The sequence below is a fragment of the Acartia tonsa genome, chromosome 11 (genome assembly GCF_053477335.1).
Source record: "Acartia tonsa isolate MP-2025a chromosome 11, ASM5347733v1, whole genome shotgun sequence".
NCBI lineage: Eukaryota > Metazoa > Arthropoda > Copepoda > Calanoida > Acartiidae > Acartia > Acartia tonsa.
The window spans coordinates 39703551-39725470 of record NC_137270.1 but is presented as its reverse complement, the minus strand read 5'-3'; the positions used below and the strand labels follow the sequence as shown (position 1 = coordinate 39725470).

General features: G+C 31.6%; 1 protein-coding gene across 1 annotated transcript in view; it reads right to left on the bottom strand.

Moving 5' to 3' along the window:
- Positions 1 to 21667, bottom strand: part of LOC145332167 (uncharacterized) — a 130236-nt gene extending 108569 nt beyond the window's left edge. Inside the window, exons 1-2 of the mRNA XM_080177118.1 lie at positions 21506 to 21667; positions 18890 to 18948 (exon numbers count right to left, since the gene is read on the bottom strand). Of these exons, the coding sequence (XP_080033244.1) occupies positions 18890 to 18948; positions 21506 to 21570 (124 nt within the window). The 5' untranslated portion in view covers positions 21571 to 21667. The remainder of the gene's footprint in view (positions 1 to 18889; positions 18949 to 21505) is intronic.
- Between the last annotated feature and the right edge of the window lie 253 nt (positions 21668 to 21920).

The window sequence follows — 21920 nt, the reverse complement described above, 5'->3', positions numbered from 1 at the left end:
AGAAGCTGTGATATAAAACTTTGGGTACCAGTATAATTTACAGTCTACTGTTCTCCCCCCCCCCTTCCTGCATATGTGTAACTCTTGCATATGTGTATAAATCAACGCATTCTATATTCTAATTTTAAAGTGTGCCTACAGTATAACATTTAATTTTCATATTTCAGACGCTATTTGCTGATATTCAAAAGTCGGCACAGGGTCCCCACCTCGTAAACATTAAAAAGTTATTCAACCCCTGCCCTCTCTATTCTTTTACTTTAATGTTATATATAAACCAACATTATTTTGTCTGACCTGAAATTTTAAGAAGAAAAAAATTGCTATCCTAAAAAAAATGTTCGAAATGTTTGGACACCCCTATCTACATATTCTAGGGTAGAATTCAATTAGGGCTATACATGGGTGTGCATAAAATACAGCCAACCCCTATTTATTTAAACAGCGAATCTTTTTTATATCATTGCAAGTCTGTATTTTTATGTAGCACAGATTACTTATGTCTTTCATATTCATTCTAGAGAAGTTAAAATTGCTTTTGATATAGGCGATCATTACGTTATTAAAACTATAGAAGATATATTAGAACTGAAAAGATATTTGGCTATTTATAATAATTGGTTGTTTTATGTCAGAAAACCATACAAAATATTCATTAAACTATGAAAATTCATAATAAGTAACATATTTTATACGGATTCAGAGATATTTTAATGGAGAATAAATTAATCTAACCCTTATCCTTCCACTAATGTAAAATACAAAAGTTAAATTGATGTTAGGACTTTTATTTCAATATTCATCGAAAATTATCTATAATAAGATGCTATACATGATTTTTCAGTATAGCTAATAACCAGTTCTAATCCAGAGGATATTTATCGGTTTTGAAGCCATAATGAAAATAATAATACAAAAATACGATGTTTCTCTATTTTGCGTTAAATTATAATGCGCATTTACTATAAGCGCACAAGTTTTTCGCTAATCGAATTAAGAGTTCTTCATGTATAAGATAATGAACGAAGATTTGATGTAGATCTACAATCATAATAAATAAGATTACCCTTTCTGTAGATTAAAATTATTCGTTGAAAAGTATGAACCAACAATCAATGAAAGTTTTCATTAATTTTTCAATCCAAATGAATAAGAAAACGTGTTTACTGTATAAAACTTTGGGTACCAGAATAATAATAATATAATATAAGTCATATCCTAAGAGGAGTATTTTTACACCGTCAATTGTCTAATCTCAGTTATAAACCTAATATTCTTTATTTCGAGTAGTACAAAAGTTTTTCATTGGGTGATATGTCCCTGCCTCATTTTTGTAGAAAATAAAATAGCATAAATTTAAATTCAAATCTCCATATGCAAAAGGGTGTGACTTAAATGCCGCAAATGCTTAACATTTTCAAATTATTAGAGTAGCATTTCCGTTACACAACTACAGACGTCCAAGGGTTTCGAATAGAGGGGTGTTTATCCCCCTCAAATTTTAAAACCTCTCATTCTCCCCCTCTATCAAAGTAAAAAGCTTAGACGTCCGCTATATATCTTACCATTGGTCAATTACAGTGAATACTGGCTTCTCATTGGTTAATTGTTATTTTTTTCTTACGTCATAGTTCGACACTTTTACGAGGTTCGATTTTATATTATGCAGAAATGTATGCACATCCAAAAAGTTTTGTTTTTATTAGGATTTAATTTTAAATCCTGAATATTTTTTTTTATATTTTAGCTTAAATTCTATCCGGAAGAGGGGGGGGGATGGGTTATTTTTGCAACCCCACTCTCCCCTTAACATTAAAGCAACGCTTCTCTTTAACGTAAGTATTCCCGATCTACCAACCGATAACCAACAATTGCAGAATAACAATAACTTTCATTTACTACGTATATTTCAGGAATAAGACAATGAACGATAAAATTATACCTCCAATTACATACTATAGATTAAAATCATTGGTGGAATAGTTTAAACCAGCTACAAGAAGTAAAAGTACTCAAAAGTGACTTTTATTAAAACTTGATTGGTTGGTAAATTATAGAAGTGTAAAAACTTGTCAATCACAACAATCTAATTTACAGAAAGGGTAATTTTGTTTCTTTATAATTTATGATGTATAGCACTTTTTCATTTATTATCTTATCCCTTAAGATTCCTTATAGTATGCATGTATGGCAGTATTTATCTATGTGCTTTCAATAGAAAAAGTAAGAGGTAAAATAACTTTTTGGTAGAGACCTGTTTTAAAATGTAAATGAAGAAGTCATACATGTTTATCAATAAGAGTAAAACACTAGAGGGGGAAGGGGTTAAATAACTGTATGATCCCTGCCCAAGGACCTTGTGCCGACTCTCAATTGAAATCTTTTCAACACCAGTGCCATGTATTTTCTATGCTCATGCATTTAATTTGTCATTTATTGGCCTTTTCCTTTATCTCTAAGGCTTTCAAAATCTTTAGCCTCGGGTGAAACTGATTGAAGTTTTGACAAGACAAAGTTTTTTGCGTGGGTGGGGGGCCACAACACACCCTTCCCCCCAATATTATAAACAACAAAACAACAACATTAGCCAACAACATAAGAATAAGGATAAAACTTATTTTGAATTAAGAGGATGGGGAATACTCATTAGCCCCAAAAAGTTTTGGGGTGAGGGGGGAAGGGAGTATATGATAATCATGTAAATGTAACCAAAAAATGTAATTTTTTTCTTATTATGTTTTCTTGCTCAAATAATGTTATTTTGAAAGACAGAAAATTTCAAGGAACATTTTGTAAAAATACACTAAACATTTGATATAATAATAACAGCAGTCAATGTAGTATATTCCTTATACGGAACTAAAAATAAACTAATTGCTTTGGACTGACAAACGAAAGTAAAAATTTTAGAAGCTTTGCTTTTAAAGTTAGACATGTTTAGGGTTAATATTGATTACCCTAAGTCTATTTTCTTTATTTGTATTTTCTTTCTTTTTTCCAATTTTAAAAGCAAGGCTACAATACAATCAAAAATTTCTTTGGTTCATATCTATTTGAGTAAATTTAGGGATCTTAAGGGAAAAGACAATGCACTATATATTAATGTACAATGTACATCTCAAAATATTATAGACAAAATTAACACTTCTGCAGATTTAGATTATATTTGGAAAGTTTAAATACTGTTTAGTTTTACCAATTAAAATTCAATAAAATTCTTTTTAAAAGAATGTAAAAGCCAAAAGTTGTGAGAGATAAAAAATATCTAGCTAAAAATATCATTAAAGTCCTTTTTTTTATTTAAAAATAGTTTCATGATATTACTACTTTATTTGTTAAAATAAATCCAAATTACTTTATTTGTTAAGTTGAATTAGCTTCGCAACAATTTGTCGTTATTATCCTTGTTTTTGGATTAAGCAACCTAGAAATTTTTCCAGCAGAATTCTTTATATTGCTAGTAGAGCCTAACCCCTTGTTAACTTATGTGCTGTTTTATCTTAAAACATAAAGGAGTAAAGATTTTTCTTTGAAGTCAAAGATCTAGGGAATTGCTGGTCTTTTTCGGGAAAGCTTTTTAAATATCTTGCGGTGGTTTTAAGCTATTTTCTTTACCCACCCCTCATTGAATCTAGGGGCTAAGCAACAAGTATCAAATGAAATAGTTATTTGTATTGCTATTATAATTCAAGCGGCTGTGACAAGAGCTTCTTTGGCATCGCCTGTTTATTGATTCAAGCATTTCCACTACCTGTAACAATAATATAAAGTGCTATAAATAACAGGAAAAGATATTTATTTGTCAAAGTTATGACGGTGTTTGGGCCAGGATTCAGGCCCAATAAAGGAGTTATGGGTGGTCACCTCTCCCCCTGGTAGAAAAAAAGGAGGATTCTCCCAAATTTTGATTTCTGTATTCAACTCATAACATAGTTGCTGTGTGGGGTGCCTTTGCACCCACAGGGATATAGGGAGAGGACAATGCGAGATTAATTAGACTTTTTTCTCCCACAAATTAGATTATAACCCTTTTTTCATAAGATCCATTATGTACATAAGAAGCGCAGCAATAACTTAACAAAATTAATCTTATTCTGTAAAGTAATGTTTTATTGTCAAAAGCTTAAGATCTCAATAACTACTTTTCCGATTGGGTTCTTTTTTTTAATCAAGCTCAACAAAGGTCCAGTGATTGTTTCATGCTTATTCATTTTCATATTTAAATCTTTGAGCGATTTGTCTAGCCCCTCTCTTCTCTTTCGAATACAGGCTCCTTGCTGCTGAGGTCGTCGCCACTAGTATTCTATGTATATAGCACAACCAATCTATTTGAAGAGAACAATATTTTTCTCAATGCAATTTATGTTATGATTTTGACGGTAATTATAAGTAGAGTATTCTATTACTTAAAGGTATGAAGTTTATTTTATCTTGCATTGAGCATCCCTGTATCCATGTCTTGATACACAAGCTGCTAATAAAACATATTTCAAAAGGACAATATATGAATTAAATAATTCAAGGCGGTTTCCCTTCTATACTGCATCTTGACCATAAAAAGTTGTTCTTTTTTATGCAAATTTTAGGTAAGGTTGGGTTGAAAGCATAGACGTCCAAGGGGGGGGGTAATGGGGCGATTACCCCCCCCCCCCCCCATTTAAAATTTACCCCTACCCTGGGGGTGCCGTAGGCACCCCCAACCATTTAGGAAGGGGTATTTACCCCCCCCCCCCAAACAATTTTGGGGGGGTAAATACCCCCCCAAAATAGAAAATCTCCCCGGGGGTAAATTTTTCGGGGGGTAAACAAATTTTACCCCTGCCAACAGATTTCAGGGGGGTAAATACCCCCCTTAAGCAAATTTTACCCCCGGGGTAAAAATTTTGGGGGGGGTAAAAAAAATTTGCGGCGCGTTTTTGCGCCCCATTTTACCCCCCCAAAACTGAAAAACCTCCCCCCAAAATAAAAAGCTTGGACGCCCCTGGTTGAAAGAGTTCCGCAGGTCAAGAAATAGGTTAGAGTGAAAGCCCCTAATTAAACTAATCTCAGCGTGGAGGGGAATTAGAAGGTAAATTTCAATCTCTCGTTCGCTGAATGGGTTGTTCAAACTTTAATTTTAATCTACAGAAGGGATAATGTTGTTTATCTAAATTCATCATCCATTATTTTATTTCTTAAAACCCTTGCAAAAATGCTGGCGTGTATCAATAAATACAAGTGTCGGAGAGTCCTTTTAACCTGACAAGTTCAATCAAGAATATGGACAAATTTTCATATATTTAGATTCATCTAAATCATTTAGTGTTTGTGTCTTGGGTTAAATCAGAACTAGCGGATACGCCCTTACTAATACTATATTTGGCCATTTCTTTGGTTTAATGCTATTTTTAAGACCATCCTGGATTAAAATGTTCAAGGAGGGAGGGGATATTGGGCTGTTTTATTACACTTGTCCCCAAAGTTTTATAATAACGTTTTCTTATTCGTTGGCTTTACAATTTTGATTGGTTGGTTTATTAAGTTGATTGTCCAAACGTTTCATCTACTAATTGTAATCTATAGAAGGGGGGATTTTGTGTTTCATCAATTTAACAGCCATTGTCTTATCTCTTTAGATCCCTGGAAATGTTGAATGTTTGTCCCCAATCCTTGGGGGTTAGAATCCCATTCATTCATCAACATTCACTTCAGAAATTCTGGGTTTCTCTTTTTAGTAGCGTAAATACTCCTACATATGCCCATGGCTTTCCGCATGTCTATCTGTCAAAATGCATCTTTATTTTTCCAGTATGGCTTCGAAACCGATTAATATCCGCTGGATTAGAACTGATTAATATCAATACCATGCGATAAATAAATTTGATCTTTTCTTAAGAGTTTAGGGTTTACTACATCAAGAAGCACATCTACTCTATGATTAATTTCTTTTCGTCCGGCTATCCATCAATACGTATCTATTTCTCGAGAAACTCGGGGTTTATACTTTTGGTATAATAGCTACTTTATGACTAGTTGGTCTGTCCGTCCAAATGCATCTTTTTATCAATATTTTCATTAAGAAATTTGGTTTTTCTCTATGATGATAGCCAGGGAACAATTTTCCTAATCTATAGGGCTGCTAATTAATGGTGATTAAGTAAATGTATTTAAGAGAATTGTTTTGGTAAACTTGATGATTCCTGTAACTATTCAATTTAGCAACTCTACAATCATAACTAAAAAATCCACTTTAGCCATGTTGATATTTAGGTTTTTACAATAATCAATAAATTTCTTAATAAATTGCTGCACCACCTCAGGTCAGTTTTGTCCTCGTTTATATGTGTGTGTCAGAATCAGTGGGTTTATGAGGGCTTGTATCTGTGTAATTTAGTGTTGTGTGTGTGTATCTTTAAGCATGTCAGCTTTTATTAATATAGTCTGCAAATCAAATTTTCAACAAGGACAACTATGTTCATAACTATATCTAAACTGGTTATTATTGTTTTAGGGATCTAAAGGGATAGGACAATGGCCGATAAATTAATATGCGTCCCCAATGATGATACACAAAGTTACCCCTTCTGTAGCGTAATATTAGTGGTTGAAACGTTTAACACTCAATTTAATAAAACAACCAATCAAAATTCACTCAAGTCCCCAAAGTTGTTAAGCCACCGTATAAGAAAACGTTTACATAAATCTTTGGGGACTAGTGTAATAAACAGCCCATTGTCCTCGCTCTCTTTGCGACTATTTGGCAGTAAATAAAAGTGGCCATTGCTGACATATCATCAACAAAATAATTTTAGAATTAAATTTCACGGCCTTCTCATATATGTTGAGACTATTTCTATGATTTTAATGAGTTTTTATAAAAAAAAGTTTTACACTTTTAGGACACTTCTAACATATGTATTTTATTATAAGGTATGGTACAGTTTAGTTTTATCTCAAAAGCCTAAAGAATTTAAATTGTTTTTAAATATTTGTTTTAAATCAGAATTAGAAGGAGGATTTTTTATGAAAAGTGTTTCATATGCTTTTTTTAAAGAATAAAACTGGTTGGGGGTATTTAATTGCTATTAGAAAACATAATTTTTTGTTTATACATTTATATACATATATACAGACAGACATCATGTTACTTTTATAAACTTAACTAATAAATATCGAGGGAAGAAATAGTTACAGATTAAATAAACCTTAAATATGTCCAGAACCAATACAAAGTTTCTATCATAGACGTCCAAGCTTTTTATTTTGGGGGGGGTAAAAATTTTTAAGGGGGGGGTAAAATGGCGCGCGAAGCGCGCTGCAAATTTTGTTTATCCTTCAAAATTTTTACCCCGGGGGTAAAATTTGCTTGGGGGTGGTAATTACCCCCCCTAATATCTGTTGGCAGGGGTAAATTTAGTTTACCCCCACCAAATTTACCCCCGGGGTAAAATTTTTTGGGGGGGTAATTCAAATTTTGTTAAATATTTAGTATTAAAAATGCGCGCGAGGCACGCAAAAATTTTTTTAAACACAGTAATAGTGTCTGACTGATTATGACGTAACAAAAAAAAATTAGCCAATGAGAGGCCACTATAAATTTTACCATTGGTCAATAACGGCCTCTCATTGGCTAATTTTTTTTGTTACGTCATAATCAGTCAGACACTAATACTGTGTTCATTTTTTTTTATTAGAGATTTTTTTATTTTGGGGGGGGGTATTTGCCCCCCCAAAATTGTTTGGGGGGGGGGTAAATATCCCCTCCTAAATGGTTGGGGGTGCCGTAGGGTAGGGGTAAATTTTAAATGGGGGGGGGGGGGGTAAAATGAAAAATATTTTAGGGGTGCCGTAAGGTGCCAAAATATCGTTTGGGGGGGGTAATCGCCCCATTACCCCCCCCCCCTTGGAAGTCTATGGTTTCTATATTAATCCTATTATATAAAGTAATAAGGTTTTTTTGCTTGAAACTTACGATTTTGATGACTACTGAACCGATTGGGTTCTCAAGTTTCGGGAATCTTCGCTTTGGTCCCGGGATTGGTTTAGACTATTTAAAGATATAAGTCTTAGAATGGTTTTAGGCTATTTTTTCAATGTTCCAATACAAAGCCTCTAGATGCTAGGGGCGAAGTCTCTAGTCAAATATATAAGCCAGACAAACTAACATAAAGCCTGTTACTTTGTAGGTAAAACAATCTGGTACAGTTTTTGGAAAGTTCACTTTGCAAACGTCCAAGAAAACAAATTCGCGTAGGTGTTGAAATTTTGCAACAGATACAATATGTGCAAAATTGCAGGGATCTAAATTTTAAATGGGGGGGGGGGTAAAATGAAAAATATTTTAGGGGTGCCGTAAGGTGCCAAAATATCGTTTGGGGGGGGGTAATCGCCCCATTACCCCCCCCCCCCTTGGAAGTCTATGGTTTCTATATTAATCCTATTATATAAAGTAATAAGGTTTTTTTGCTTGAAACTTACGATTTTGATGACTACTGAACCGATTGGGTTCTCAAGTTTCGGGAATCTTCGCTTTGGTCCCGGGATTGGTTTAGACTATTTAAAGATATAAGTCTTAGAATGGTTTTAGGCTATTTTTTCAATGTTCCAATACAAAGCCTCTAGATGCTAGGGGCGAAGTCTCTAGTCAAATATATAAGCCAGACAAACTAACATTCAGCCTGTTACTTTGTAGGTAAAACAATCTGGTACAGTTTTTGGAAAGTTCACTTTGCAAACGTCCAAGAAAACAAATTCGCGTAGGTGTTGAAATTTTGCAACAGATACAATATGTGCAAAATTGCAGGGATCTAAAGGGATAGGACAATGGCCGATATATTGATGTAGATCCCCAATGATGATACACAAAATCAACCTTTCTTTAGATTAATATTAGTGGTTAAAACTTTTGAACACTCAACTTAACGAACAAACCAATTAAAATTAAATTAAAGTCTCCAAAGTTGTTAAACCAATGCATATGTAAACGTTATTATGAAACTTTGAGGACTAGTGTAATAAACAACCAAATGTCCCCTCCCTCCCTGGCAAAATTGTAAGAGAGATAAATATAAAACAAGAATAATTATGTCCATAAGGAACGCAGCTAGAAAAAACTAACAACATTTCCAAACTTAATAGTTTAATGGTAAGTAAATTAGTAAATATGCAAAATTGCTTACACCAAGGCAATTTAGCTAATTTTAGGAGGGTTTAGTTAAGTAAAAGAGGTAGCATTACAGTAACTTTACAAAGTGTCTCAAAAATCAGACATGTGACGTCATAAAAATGAGAGATTATCCATCTCTTTTTAAGGGGTTTATCTCTTTTTTAGGGGTTTATCTCCTTTTTGGGAGTTTTCTTTCACACTTATCTTCTCATCCCCCTCATTTTTATGACGTCACATGGCTGATTTTCGAGACTTTTAGTAAAGTTACAGCCTTCCAGCGTTAAAATACAAACTATAAAAAGTATTTACCCAGATTATAGAGAACGTAACTTTAAGAAAGCTATGCTCCTTTAAATATTTGTTTTTAAATATACAAAATTGTAAATCAATATCAATTGTCAAAAGAAACCTATAAAAATATTTTTGATACTTTAAATGTTTCAATTTTTAATCTAATGTGCATTTTATATTTGATTTCACTCTATTTTAAAATGTTTAATGCAGTTTGTACTAAAATGTACAAATTTTGAAGCTCTTTATAGTGCCTATAAAAAAATGACGTCAAACAATGCAAATGACCAATTAAAGGCCAATACACAGACTAAATTACCAATGGCAAGCTAGTATACATATCAATTGGCCAATGGTAGCCCAGTATGGCGTCATTTTTTAAAGGAACTATGAAAACCTTGCAATTTTTAAAGTAAATCTATTCAGCATTTTAGGTATGTCAGTATGTGTTTGTTCGTCCGCTTAACGCATAGCCAGAAATATAAATGAAGTCATAATGAGAGCTTTTTTCTCAAAAATCTGAGAAAATGATTCCTGGAGTAATTAAAAATTATCCAAAAATCATTAAAACATTTTCGATTTAAAGCTGTACCTTTTAACCATTTTCAAAAATTTCTATGACATTTATTTAGTAACTATATACAAGGTAAGTATGTAATTAAGCTGATTTCTTGTTGTTAGCTTTACTCTTGTAAATATTATCATCCTTGTTATGAAAACATATTTTGCTTAAAATGTCATAAATGATTTAAATATTCGAATTATAATTGTTTTGAATTTGCAGTATCATCTAATTATTCTTTATTTGAAAAGCAAATTTCAATTAAATTATAGTAAAACAGAGAAGAATTTGAATGTACTAATATGTGCTTAAGTAGATTTGCAAAAATGTAGAAAAGTTCATATAGCTCAAAACATTAATTTAACCAGGTTAGAATCGTCTTATCAATTTAAAGATTAACATGATGATTCCTGTAACTGTTAAGTACAATTTATAAATTTACATTTACATCCTAATTGGTATGATCGAGCGAAAGCATATGTTTGAAGGATAAAATCCCCGAAGTTAATTAAATGAATACTCAATATCGCGTTTTTTCCAGTGGAGTGAAATCTTAATGAGACTGTTTTCTACTTAAATGCCTAACTCATACTTCATAATTAAATTTCAAAACAAATAATTATGACAGTTAGGTTTAAGCATGAATACCTTATATAAAGATTAGTTTTTCAGTATGTCTTCTAAACTGATTTTTAGCCAGACTGCAATATCATGTATCGCATCCCATTCTAGACAATTTTCTACGAATATTGAAATCAATCTTATTATTTTAATTTTACTCTCCGCGGAAAGCTGCGTATAATACGGTGCGATTCTTAATGGTTTAACAATATTTTAGAATCCATAAAATAAAGGTAGGTAAACCTATCTTAGAAATATCTGAATCCGAATCTATAGAAACAAGGATGACAACATCATCAAAAGTAAAGCTCTGCAAATAATACGGTCATACACACGAACATTATCAAATGTAGAGTAACAATTAATATTCAAAATTAAGTCTAAACTAAAAAATAGTAATGATTATACAGTTACTATGCTTTCTATATTGTACCTAAATAATACAGGAATCATCAAAATCATGCCAAGTTTGATATTGAAAGGATAATTATATCATGGCTTTATTAAGCTATTCGTTATCCACAGACCCTAATTCTAGAAAAGCTTAACTTGAAAAAAGTTCCTCATTCACAATCAAAAATGTACATAATAAATCAATAAGTTTTTTTTACATAATTCATTTAAAATTCAATTTATTATGATTTAAATTTGTATATTTAAATTCATGATCTATTGAAACAAGAACAAAACATCCATAGGAAGCGTACCGTTCAAAAAATTACCGAGTAAGAATCTTTTTTAAAGTTCTTGATATTTATTTATCGAATTGTATTATAGACAGCTTTCCGCAGAAATAAAAATGAAAAACTATAATATTAAGCAGTTTTGTTATCCCCTAGGGGGCGACGACCCGGGCTAATATTGGTATTAATTTTATTATTTTTATTTAATATTCATAGAATATTGACTGTAATATAATGTAGAAATGTTATACATGATTTTTCAGCATGGCTGATAGCTGGTTCTAGTCCAGCGGAATAATTAGTTTTGAAGTCATACTGAAAATATTGTACCTTAATTTGAGTTATAGAGTATTTTTGCAGCTAAATAAAATAAAAGTTTGTAATTCATTTAATGATACATAAATAGATCAAATTATTAAGACAGTGATTTTATATTAACTGTTGCTAAACATGAATGTAAACGTCCAAAGTGAGTCCCTTTAATTCCTTATATGAAAGTAACAGGATCTGTGTCTGTGTGTATCGAAGGATCTTTGTAACAGCTGAAGCGATATGGTTCTCCTTTAGTTTCTCATAGATCCTGGGAAGGTTCATGGCTATTTAGGGGAGGGTACAACGACCCTCCAAAGAAAAATAACTACTAGAAAAAAATTCCCCCACCTCCCCAAATAAGAGAAAAAAAAATTCCGGAACGATTTCTCTAAGGAGGACGGAGGTACCCTACCTCAAAATAGTTATAAACCGTACTGTAATGTAAAGCTTCACTGTCCTTATTTTGTATGGTAATGATAATTTTATTTAACTGTTTCATTTAATTCTTATTAAGTGTAATAGTCAATGTTAAATGGATATTGCATTAGAAGAAAAAATAGATTTAAAATATAACACTTTTGCTAATTGTCTCATGAAATTTTGAGTATCTACTACTGCTATATCAAGATAGTAATTTTATATGCAATTAAATTAAAATAAATTCTACAAAAGATGCACAGTTAGGACAAATGTCGTGTGATTAAATATGCTAGTTTTATCATGATGAGTTAACTATCTAAGATTTAAGTCAATTCATACGTCAATTTTATTTAATTCTAATGACACATCCCTTTCCTCTGTGATAGTAATAGTTCTCCAATCATGTATAAAATTGTTGGTCATTTTAGCACAGTTGGTTTTTTAACGGCGTTCTCATAAACCCATTGAAAATAAAGTTTTAGCATCTAATAACCTCCAGAGAATGGATCCAAAAAGCTGAACCTGGATAACCTCTAGAAGATTGGTATATAACAATGTCTTATTTTGGTGTATCTAAACCTGGATAACATCTAAAGGATTGGTACAGCAAAGGTCTTATTTTGGACCTGAACCTGAATAACATCTAGAGGATTGGTAATCTACAAGGTCTTGACTTTGAGCACCAGAACCTGGATAACCTCTAGAGGATTGGTATATAACAATGTTTTATTTTGGTGTATCAAAACCTGGATAACATCTAAAGGATTGGTACAGCAAAGGTGTTACTTTGGCATACCTGGACCTGGATAACCTCAAAAAAAATTGGTACACCGCAAGATTTTATTTTGGGTGTACCTGAACCAGGATAATCTCTAGAGGATTGGTACACCACAAGATCTTAGTTGTGTACCTGAACATGTAGAACCCTAGAAGATTGGTACACAATAAGAACTTATTTTGAAGTACCTGAACCTGGATAACAGTTAAAAGGTTTGGTACACCACAAGATTTTACTTTGGTTGTACCTGAAACTGAATTACCTTTAGAGGATTGGTAGTTTAATGGTTTTATTTTGGTGTACCTGAACCAGATTAAACTCTAAACAGACTACCAACTCTTAATTGAACAAGCCTCTAAATATCCTTCAGACAGCTGACAATATTGGAAAAGCAAAATTAAATTCCTTTGATTTTGGAAGAGACCAGAAAGTCCACACAGTTATTGCTAAATTATCAAAACACTTTAATAAAAATCAAAACAGTAACTGACTTGCAAAAACAATCAAAAAAGGTGATTCCTTTTAACAGCAGCCATAATATAATCACAATAGACTTTTATATAAAGTTATTCTAAATGGTACTGTAATAATTGTAAAAATTATTGGATCTTTAAAAAATGAAACAGTGCAGTGTTTAATTATATTTTGTTTGTATTGTGTTTTGTTTTACAGAGAAAAAGTAAAATTTAAACTGTCGTTAATATTATTATCTTATCATTTACTTGTATAATGATTCCAGTAACATTTAGGTACAATTTAGAAAGCTTAGCAAATCTATAATTATTACCACAAAGCCCTTATATGTTCATTTTAAATATTATGATTTTAAAGTTTTTTACTTTGCGCCGGAGTGATTTCTATTAGGACACCCTCCTCCAAAATAGTTATAAACCTTCCCTAGACCTATTAGAAGCTTCATTGTAAAGAAGAACCATATAGGTCCAGCGGTTAGCGAGTTACTTCCGTACAGAAGGGCATCCTGCTACTTTCCTCTTAGTATTTACTAAATATTATTCGATTTTAATCTATTATTAAATTTAACATGAAGTTTAAAGTCAATTTTATGTGTACAATAATTTTCACCCTAATTATAGAGTAACACCACTAATATTAAGTTGATCTATTTTATGGCAAATTAATCTTTCGTTTATCTTATTATTTTTCACATGAGTTAGAGTCTAATAAGCAATCAAATCAAATATGTAATGTTTTATACTATACAATCTAACCAAAAAAACAAACAAAAGTTTTCGCCAATTTAATATTTCACAATAAACAAATTGAATAGAATAGAAGCTGATATTCAATTTCGAATATAATTTTAATATTTTTCACACAAACTTAACCTATCCTAACCAAAAAGATATCAAAAATAGAAGGAAAAAACACAATATATTCCTTTAAATATTATGTCATAATGGCCCACCATTGGTCAATTAAATTTATACTGGCCTGCTATTGGTAATTTAGTTTGTGCTTCGACCTTTGGTTTACTTTCTTAAAGGCATTATAAAGAGCTTCATGCAATATGTATAAGAACAACTTACAAAGAAAATATGAAACTTTATAAAATGTACAATAAACAAGAAAGATTTGACGTACAACCAATAAAGCTCACTGTTTTGTTACTTGATAAACCAACTGTGCTACGAAAATATGATTTTGCGGATTTTTAGCTAAATATTGTCCTAACCGCGGGAACACCAATTCAATATGATGCTGAGATAAATTAAAAATGTAATTATAAGATGTAAGTGTTGGAAAGGGGTAAAGGGATAGGATAGTACAATATAAATAGATCTTCCACCCAATTTAAATTGAGTTAGTTTTAGATAATTTCTTTAATTGTCCTTTTTCTACATAGCTCCTAGATATAATTTGTCAACATCAATATACATTAGGATATACCATATACTCCATTTTAGATTAATTTGGATATATTTCCAGTATGAATTCAAAACTATTTAATATCCGCTGGATTAGTGCCGGTTCTCAGCCATATACTGAAAAATCATGTATAGCATAGAATTACAGCCAATTTTCCACGAATGTTAAAATATAAATCATAAAATTGATAACAGTTTTGTTACCCTGGGCCTTTGTCCACTGGAGCCGAACAAAACTGGTCTTAATTTTATATTTTTTATTTCAATATCCACGGAAAGCTGTCTATGATATGATTCTATTACCAATTGACCTATCCCTTGAATCCTGAAGTTGATCAACACATGACGTTGTCAGAAATATTTTCACATACATTCTTTGTTTGTTTGTTTGGACTATTTATCTGCGGGTAGGGATGGGGAAATTGGACTGTACATTGTAATGGTACCCAATGTCTTACAGACATTTGTTGGCTTGTAAACTATGGGGACTTTTAATAATTATTGATTAGTTTGTTTTCAACCATTAATTATAATCTACAGAAGGGGTAATTTTGTTTGTCATATTTGGGGTAAATTATCCCTGAATTATCACAAAGCAAAAGTAAGATCCAATTTTATTATTTCTAGTTATGACAAGGGATCTAAAGTGACAAGACAATGGCCGATAAATTAATGTACATCCCCAATGATGATAAACTAAGTTACCCCTGCTGAAGATTACAATTTGTGGTTGAATTTTTAAACTTTCAATTTATTGAACCAACTAATAAAAATCTAATAAAAGTCCCCAAAGTTCATAAGCCAACGAATAAGTGTAAAACAGTCCAATGTCCCCTCCCTTCCTAATTTATGACACAATTTAAACCGAGACTCGAAATCATCACCTTCAAGTTTTAACCTTTATTTTAAAAAATTTTATATGATAAATTTGACAAGTAGAATGAATTATATTTTATTAAATGATATCAAATTAAAAACAAAGCAATTAGCAACAGTTTTTTTTGCTGTTTTCATTTTCATACAAAATTGCTAAAATTTTATTTAGCAAAACTTTTAATATTTTAGAAACTTATATCTGTGGATTTTTTGAATTCCAAATTTGATATATTTTTCCAGTATGGCTTTGCAACCGATTATTATCCGCTGGATTAGAACTGCTATACTGAAAAATTATGCATAGCATCGTATTACAACAATTTTTCATGAATATTTAAATAAAATTCATAAAATTAATACCAGTTTTGTTAGCCAGGGGCCTTCTGTGCCCCGGGCTAAGAAAACTTATAAATTTTTCATATCAATATCCGCGGAAAACTGTCTATAATACGATTGGGTTCTTGTTGTTTTGTGTGGACATTATTTGTGCTATTTTGATAATTATGGTTCACACCGTTTAATTGTAAGGTGGGGTCTTTTTATTTTCAGTTTTTAATCATTTCTTTGCCCATAGAGTAATCTATAGAAGAGTGAAAACTTAGATGACTCCTCTGTGGCTTCACACAGGTCTGACGATAGTTTTAGGCTATCTTAATCTTGGGATGGTGTTATGCTACTTATTGCCCCCCCCCCCCCCCATTCCTAGGTACTAAGAGAACAAACAGTAATTCATCAATTAAAATAAATTCATGATTTAAAAATACAAATTTTGTTAATTTCACACCTTTAAAACAACCTTAGCCCCAAAAAATTCACTGGGCGAAAGAAAAGCTTTAAAAAAGCTTAAAGTTCTTTGCAAATATCAACAACCAAAAATTATTTTATTGGAATGCCGAAAAAGTTAAATGCAAGTTTTGTTTTGTGAATTTTAAAGATTGTTTACTCTTGTAATATTTTCTCTGTGTTAATTATTTCTAATTGTTTTCTTGACACAAAGGTTAAGTAATTTTTAAACAGCCAGCTTTTCAATATTTTGGGTGTGTTCGTCCTTACGCTTGCAACAGATTGATTGAGGCATGTTATATTAGTCCTCACATTGTTAAACCTTTAATGAAAGCAAAGAATAATCATGTAAAAGTTTTAATTACCAGTACGTACGTCTATCTTAAACATATCAATCAATTTAGCTCTTTTGACACCATGTATTGATTTTCTTAAAGACGATTCCTAGGACAATAAAACACAACCTCACAAACCTAGCAAACTCTTCGAGTGTATCTTTAACTTTTGTAAACACCAAAATAAGATTATGTTTTAAAAATCTAAACCACTCTACATATTAAATATATTTGATGTTTGTATGTCATACAGAAGTCTGATTTGTTGGACTTCGCTTATATGGATGTTGTCATTCTTGTTTAATTTAAACAATTACTACACTACCCGATAACAAAAAACAACATTTACAGATAAAAATTGACAATTATAACAATTAGTAGCGCAGCAATAACAAGATAATAATCATTTTTATGTAATCAAGAGAATGATAATTAATACAAGACAAGGATAATTAACGATACCCTTTTCTAGTAAACCACAACAAAAGTAAAAACAGACTGTTATAAGATCATCGTATATGACATGGGAATCTTCATAGTATAATTTAGAAGCTGAAAGTTAGCTATGTTTTAGATGCTCATTGGTCAGGCGAATCTTCAGAAGAAATTTCAGAAGCTTAAAGTTGGGTATTTTTAAGATGCTCTTAATAGATTTATCAATACTTGGATCCTACACCAGATTTTCATGTTCTATATTAAAGTGAATCACGCAGCGGGCTAAAATAACGATGGTCTCCCTCCACCCCGTTTACCCCATCCTCTCCCCTCCTACTAGATCAACGAACTGACCAATAAATGACGGAGTATATAGCATCCTTAATTGACGACAATTTCCCCCTGTCATAATATCCAAGTATATTCTTTATCCATTTCTGTCTTTTATTTACACACAGAATGGATTTAGAATCATAAAGTAACTTCGCTACTGAAAACGTTAATGCCAAACAAAATATGAAAAATTAAATGAAAGGAAAATTTGAATATTATATTAATGATTAATATAGGTTTTAATATCTATATTGGTTTTAAGTCAAGGGCAGGCATAAAAGCACTTTAGGCCTACCATCAAAAGGAGACATTTGGAGATATTGTAAGGGAAAAAAAACGTTTTGCCTCTATATTTTCCTCAAATCAAAAATTATTATATGATATGATATAAAAACATGTATTCTAAGGTTTTATTAAATTCTAAATATTACGGATTTTCCATTTTTAAAGGTTTTCGCAACTACAGCCTCTAAAAGCCGCTGTAGCAGTCAAAAATAGTCTCCTTTCAATTGGTATAGAATATACGTGGATATTATGACATGGGAAAAATTTTCGTCACATTAAATTGTTAACGTGAACTTTATTTATTGGCCTGTTCGTTCATCCAGTAAAAGGGGGGGGGTATAAAGAGGTGGTTAGGAAGGGGTTATTATTTTAGCCAGCTACAAGTTTCACTGTATTAGAGTATATGAAAATAAATAAGATACAAATGGTAATAAATTCTCCTGTCAATAAAGACCCATTTAAAATCTTGAGGTTTTAATACAGGCGCATACAGAAAAACAGGTAAAAGGGGGTTTCTTCTTGGTTTTATATATCCATAGGGTTAGAATGTTCCTACACTACCGTTAAATTTGTTATATCACTTGCTCGAATTATGAACTATTAAGTAGTTTTCATATCCTCAGAATAAAGATTTAGATTTAATACTGAATTGCCTAAAACCAGTCTGTTATCTATATGAAGCTTTCCTTAACCGGAGAACTAAATCAGTTCAATGGTTATCGAGATTTTAACCGACAAACAAATAAAAAATTACTAAATTATGTCATAGGATAACATCTAAAATTGCTCTTTTATCAACATATGACATATAACCTTTTATAACTGACATAACCGATAAGATGTTATTTACTGCTAAATTATTCCTTTGGCTTCATTTTGAAAACACTTTTGTTTGGTTTGAATTGGTGGTTGTAATCCTAGCATTGTGGTTAGATAGATAAATAGATAGATAGATAGATAGATAGATAGATAGATAGATAGATAGATAGATAGATAGATAGATAGATAGATAGATAGATAGATAGATAGATAGATAGATAGATAGATAGATAGATAGATAGATAGATAGATAGATAGATAGATAGATAGATAGATAGATAGATAGATAGATAGATAGAGGGATATACTGATTGAATCGTCCTACCTGTTTCAAAATCAATATCAACCGAGTTTCTCATTTGTTTGCTCTGATTTCTTATCTCTCTGAAAAATAATAAGGTTTTAATCTATTTTTCTAGTCCCTCTTCCCGTCAAATACTCTGCCCTTAAATGGATACAGTGCAGCCACAAGTAAAGTTAAAGAGTAGCTGCGCTGCTAGAAATTTTGAAAAAGGGCAGAGTCTCAATATTTATACTCTAACCCTGCTGGGCCATATCACTACGGAGCAATGACCCCTCGGGGTTCTTATAATCCTTGATCAACCTAACTTAACCTAAAATATTCATTAAAATTACGATTATTTTTACAAAATTCATTTAAGGTAAAAATTTTATATTATTTAATGCCTTAATTTACGGACTGACCGACTTACGAACAGACCATGGTTTTATAGTAGCAGCTTTTCCTAAATTATTTTTTCGTAATATTTTTAAAACTTTAAAATCATCAAAATATTTATACTGTAAATTTATAATAATATGTAGCAATGAAGTGTTTTCTTTGAAAAAGGACTTTATATTTCAATATTTTTCACACAATATAGCTGAAATTATAAAAAATCATTGAAGGGTATATTTAAAAGCTACAAGAGGCACTTTTTGACACACAAGGATAAGTAAAGGGGAAAGATTAATTTATCGGGAAAAATGGGTTCTAGAACAAATACAGAGTGACAAACGTCAGAGTGGACAAAAAAACAAACATAATCTATTTTAAACCATCTTATTGGTTTTTTAATGCATAACCACTGCGGGGGCTTATTTGTATATTCATATCTTTACCTAACCTAACCTGAATAGAAATGTTTTATCAACTTAATATTTTAGACTCTACTGTGCTTGTCCAATCCGACGTATGTCACTCCGGCGTTTGTCCAAAAAGTATTATTCTCTATTACTCCCTGAAAAAAATGTATATCTTTTAGTTTTTAAAATTTAAAAAGGCAGTCCTTTTTTAATGCAAAATTGTTTTTGCAAGACCTTATCAGTTTTATTTCCCAAGAATATTTTCATTATGATTGACAATGGCCAGGATTGCACGGTTGACCGACAGGCCGACCGTCGGAATGTCCCTCCCAGTCATAGACGTCCAAGCTTTTTAATCTATGGGGATAAAATGGAAGGTTTTGAGGATTTTGAGTGGGTAATCTAATGTATTTAATTTTTATTTTGAGGGGGTAAAATGAGGATTTTAAAAGTTTGAGTGAGGGTAACCCCTCTCCCCCTTTAGACGTCTATGCTTACCAGTATTAGTTAAGTAATTGTACTCATGTATGCAATAAGAAATCTCTCAAAAATCTCTGTTTGCCTAAACCAGTGAAAATCTGTTGCAAAATTTGAAGGAAAAAAAGATGCTTTCACCCAAAGTTTATAACGAGCAAATATACTAAGGCTACCATTATTATACCACTTCCCAATATAAACTAAAGTAAAATTATTTCAAATAAAACCAGAGAGGAAGGGGACTTTTTAATTGACTTTAAAAGTTTGGGTACTTTTAATGAGTTTTCATTGATTGTTTCCAAACTATTAGAGTTTAAACTTTTTAACTAATTATTTTAATTTACAGAAGGAGTTATTTTTTGATCTTCATAGAGCCTGTTCTTGTCTTTTTTCTATGGGTATTTAACAAAGTTTGAAAATCATACTAATGCGCAAAATGCATATAAATATCAAATTTTCATTATGATTGATATAAATCCTTCAAAAATTTAAAATTTCACCGTGTGAACCGGAGGCGAAGTAACAAAAAAAAATTGAAAAAAGTTTCTCATTAAATTTTTTTCAAACGTAAATGTGGCCCGCTGAAAAAAAAGTGGTGGGGAGAGGGGGGGCGTTGAAAGTGTTTTTGTGGTGACACCAAATTTTTAAAACTTTAGTCCATTAAAATTTTAGAAACAGCTAAATCATTTAAAGTCATAAATACTACTATTACAAATTTTTATCTCGTTTGAGCTTTTAAGGCAAGCCTAATGCATTTGGACCTCCTAAATTTTTTTACGGGGAGAAAAAGGGGTTACAATTTGTCATACTTATTGTTAAATTATTGTGCTGTTTAGAAAAGTGTCATGTTGATCACTTTGAGAGAACGTTTATGCAAAGAAGGAAGGGTTACTTGATCTACCCCGGGGGTATGGTAGCTGCCTCTTGATTATTAGTAGCGCAGCTACGCTTTATTTTACTATCTGTTCGTCCGTCCGTCTGTCTATCTGAATGTTTGCTAGCTTGATCTACCCCGGGGGGTATATTGGCTGCCTTATAATTATAAGTAGCGCAGCTACGCTTTATTTTGTTATCTATTCGTCCGTCCGCCTCTCTTAATGCAAATTCTAGCTATAGTCATGTACTGCCTCATCATTTTTAGAAGCACAACTTTTCTATGATTACATGTCTGTCCGTATATATCTGGTAAAAAGGGTCCAAATGTGATAGTTACTCTAAAATTGTAACTAATTTTTTTCTCTATATCAAAAAGGCGTAAGAGGTCATCTATCTACCTTTTAGTAACACGGCTAAAAAAGAATTAGTACTTTTTGGCTAAGGGAATAATAAAAAAAAAATTTTTTTAGTGGCCATATTTCAATGGAAAAAAAACACTAACCTCCGTTTTCTTATCTGAACCGCAGTCGTAGTCTGGCGAAACTTGGGTATCTTTGATTTATCCATTTTAGAAACCTGTTTCACTAAGTTCTAAATATTTTTTCACTAATTATTGAAATTTCACTGAGTTTTTCATTTATTTTCACTTGTTAAGAGTTATTTCCAAATTATCTGAATTGTAATAAGCAAATCAAACATAATTATCTTTTTTTTTAAAGTGGTTTCGTAAATTAACGAGAACGATTATATCCAAAAGTTGCAGTATTTCAATACGTACTTGCGGCAGTACCTCGAGCATCTCAGGGCTCTTTATTTGAAGTTAGTGGGTAGGGGGAACAAAAAATAGCCTAAAGCTATCCTAAGACTCCTAAGAAAATAATACTCAAATGCCTATTTAACATGAGTTAACTGAAGTC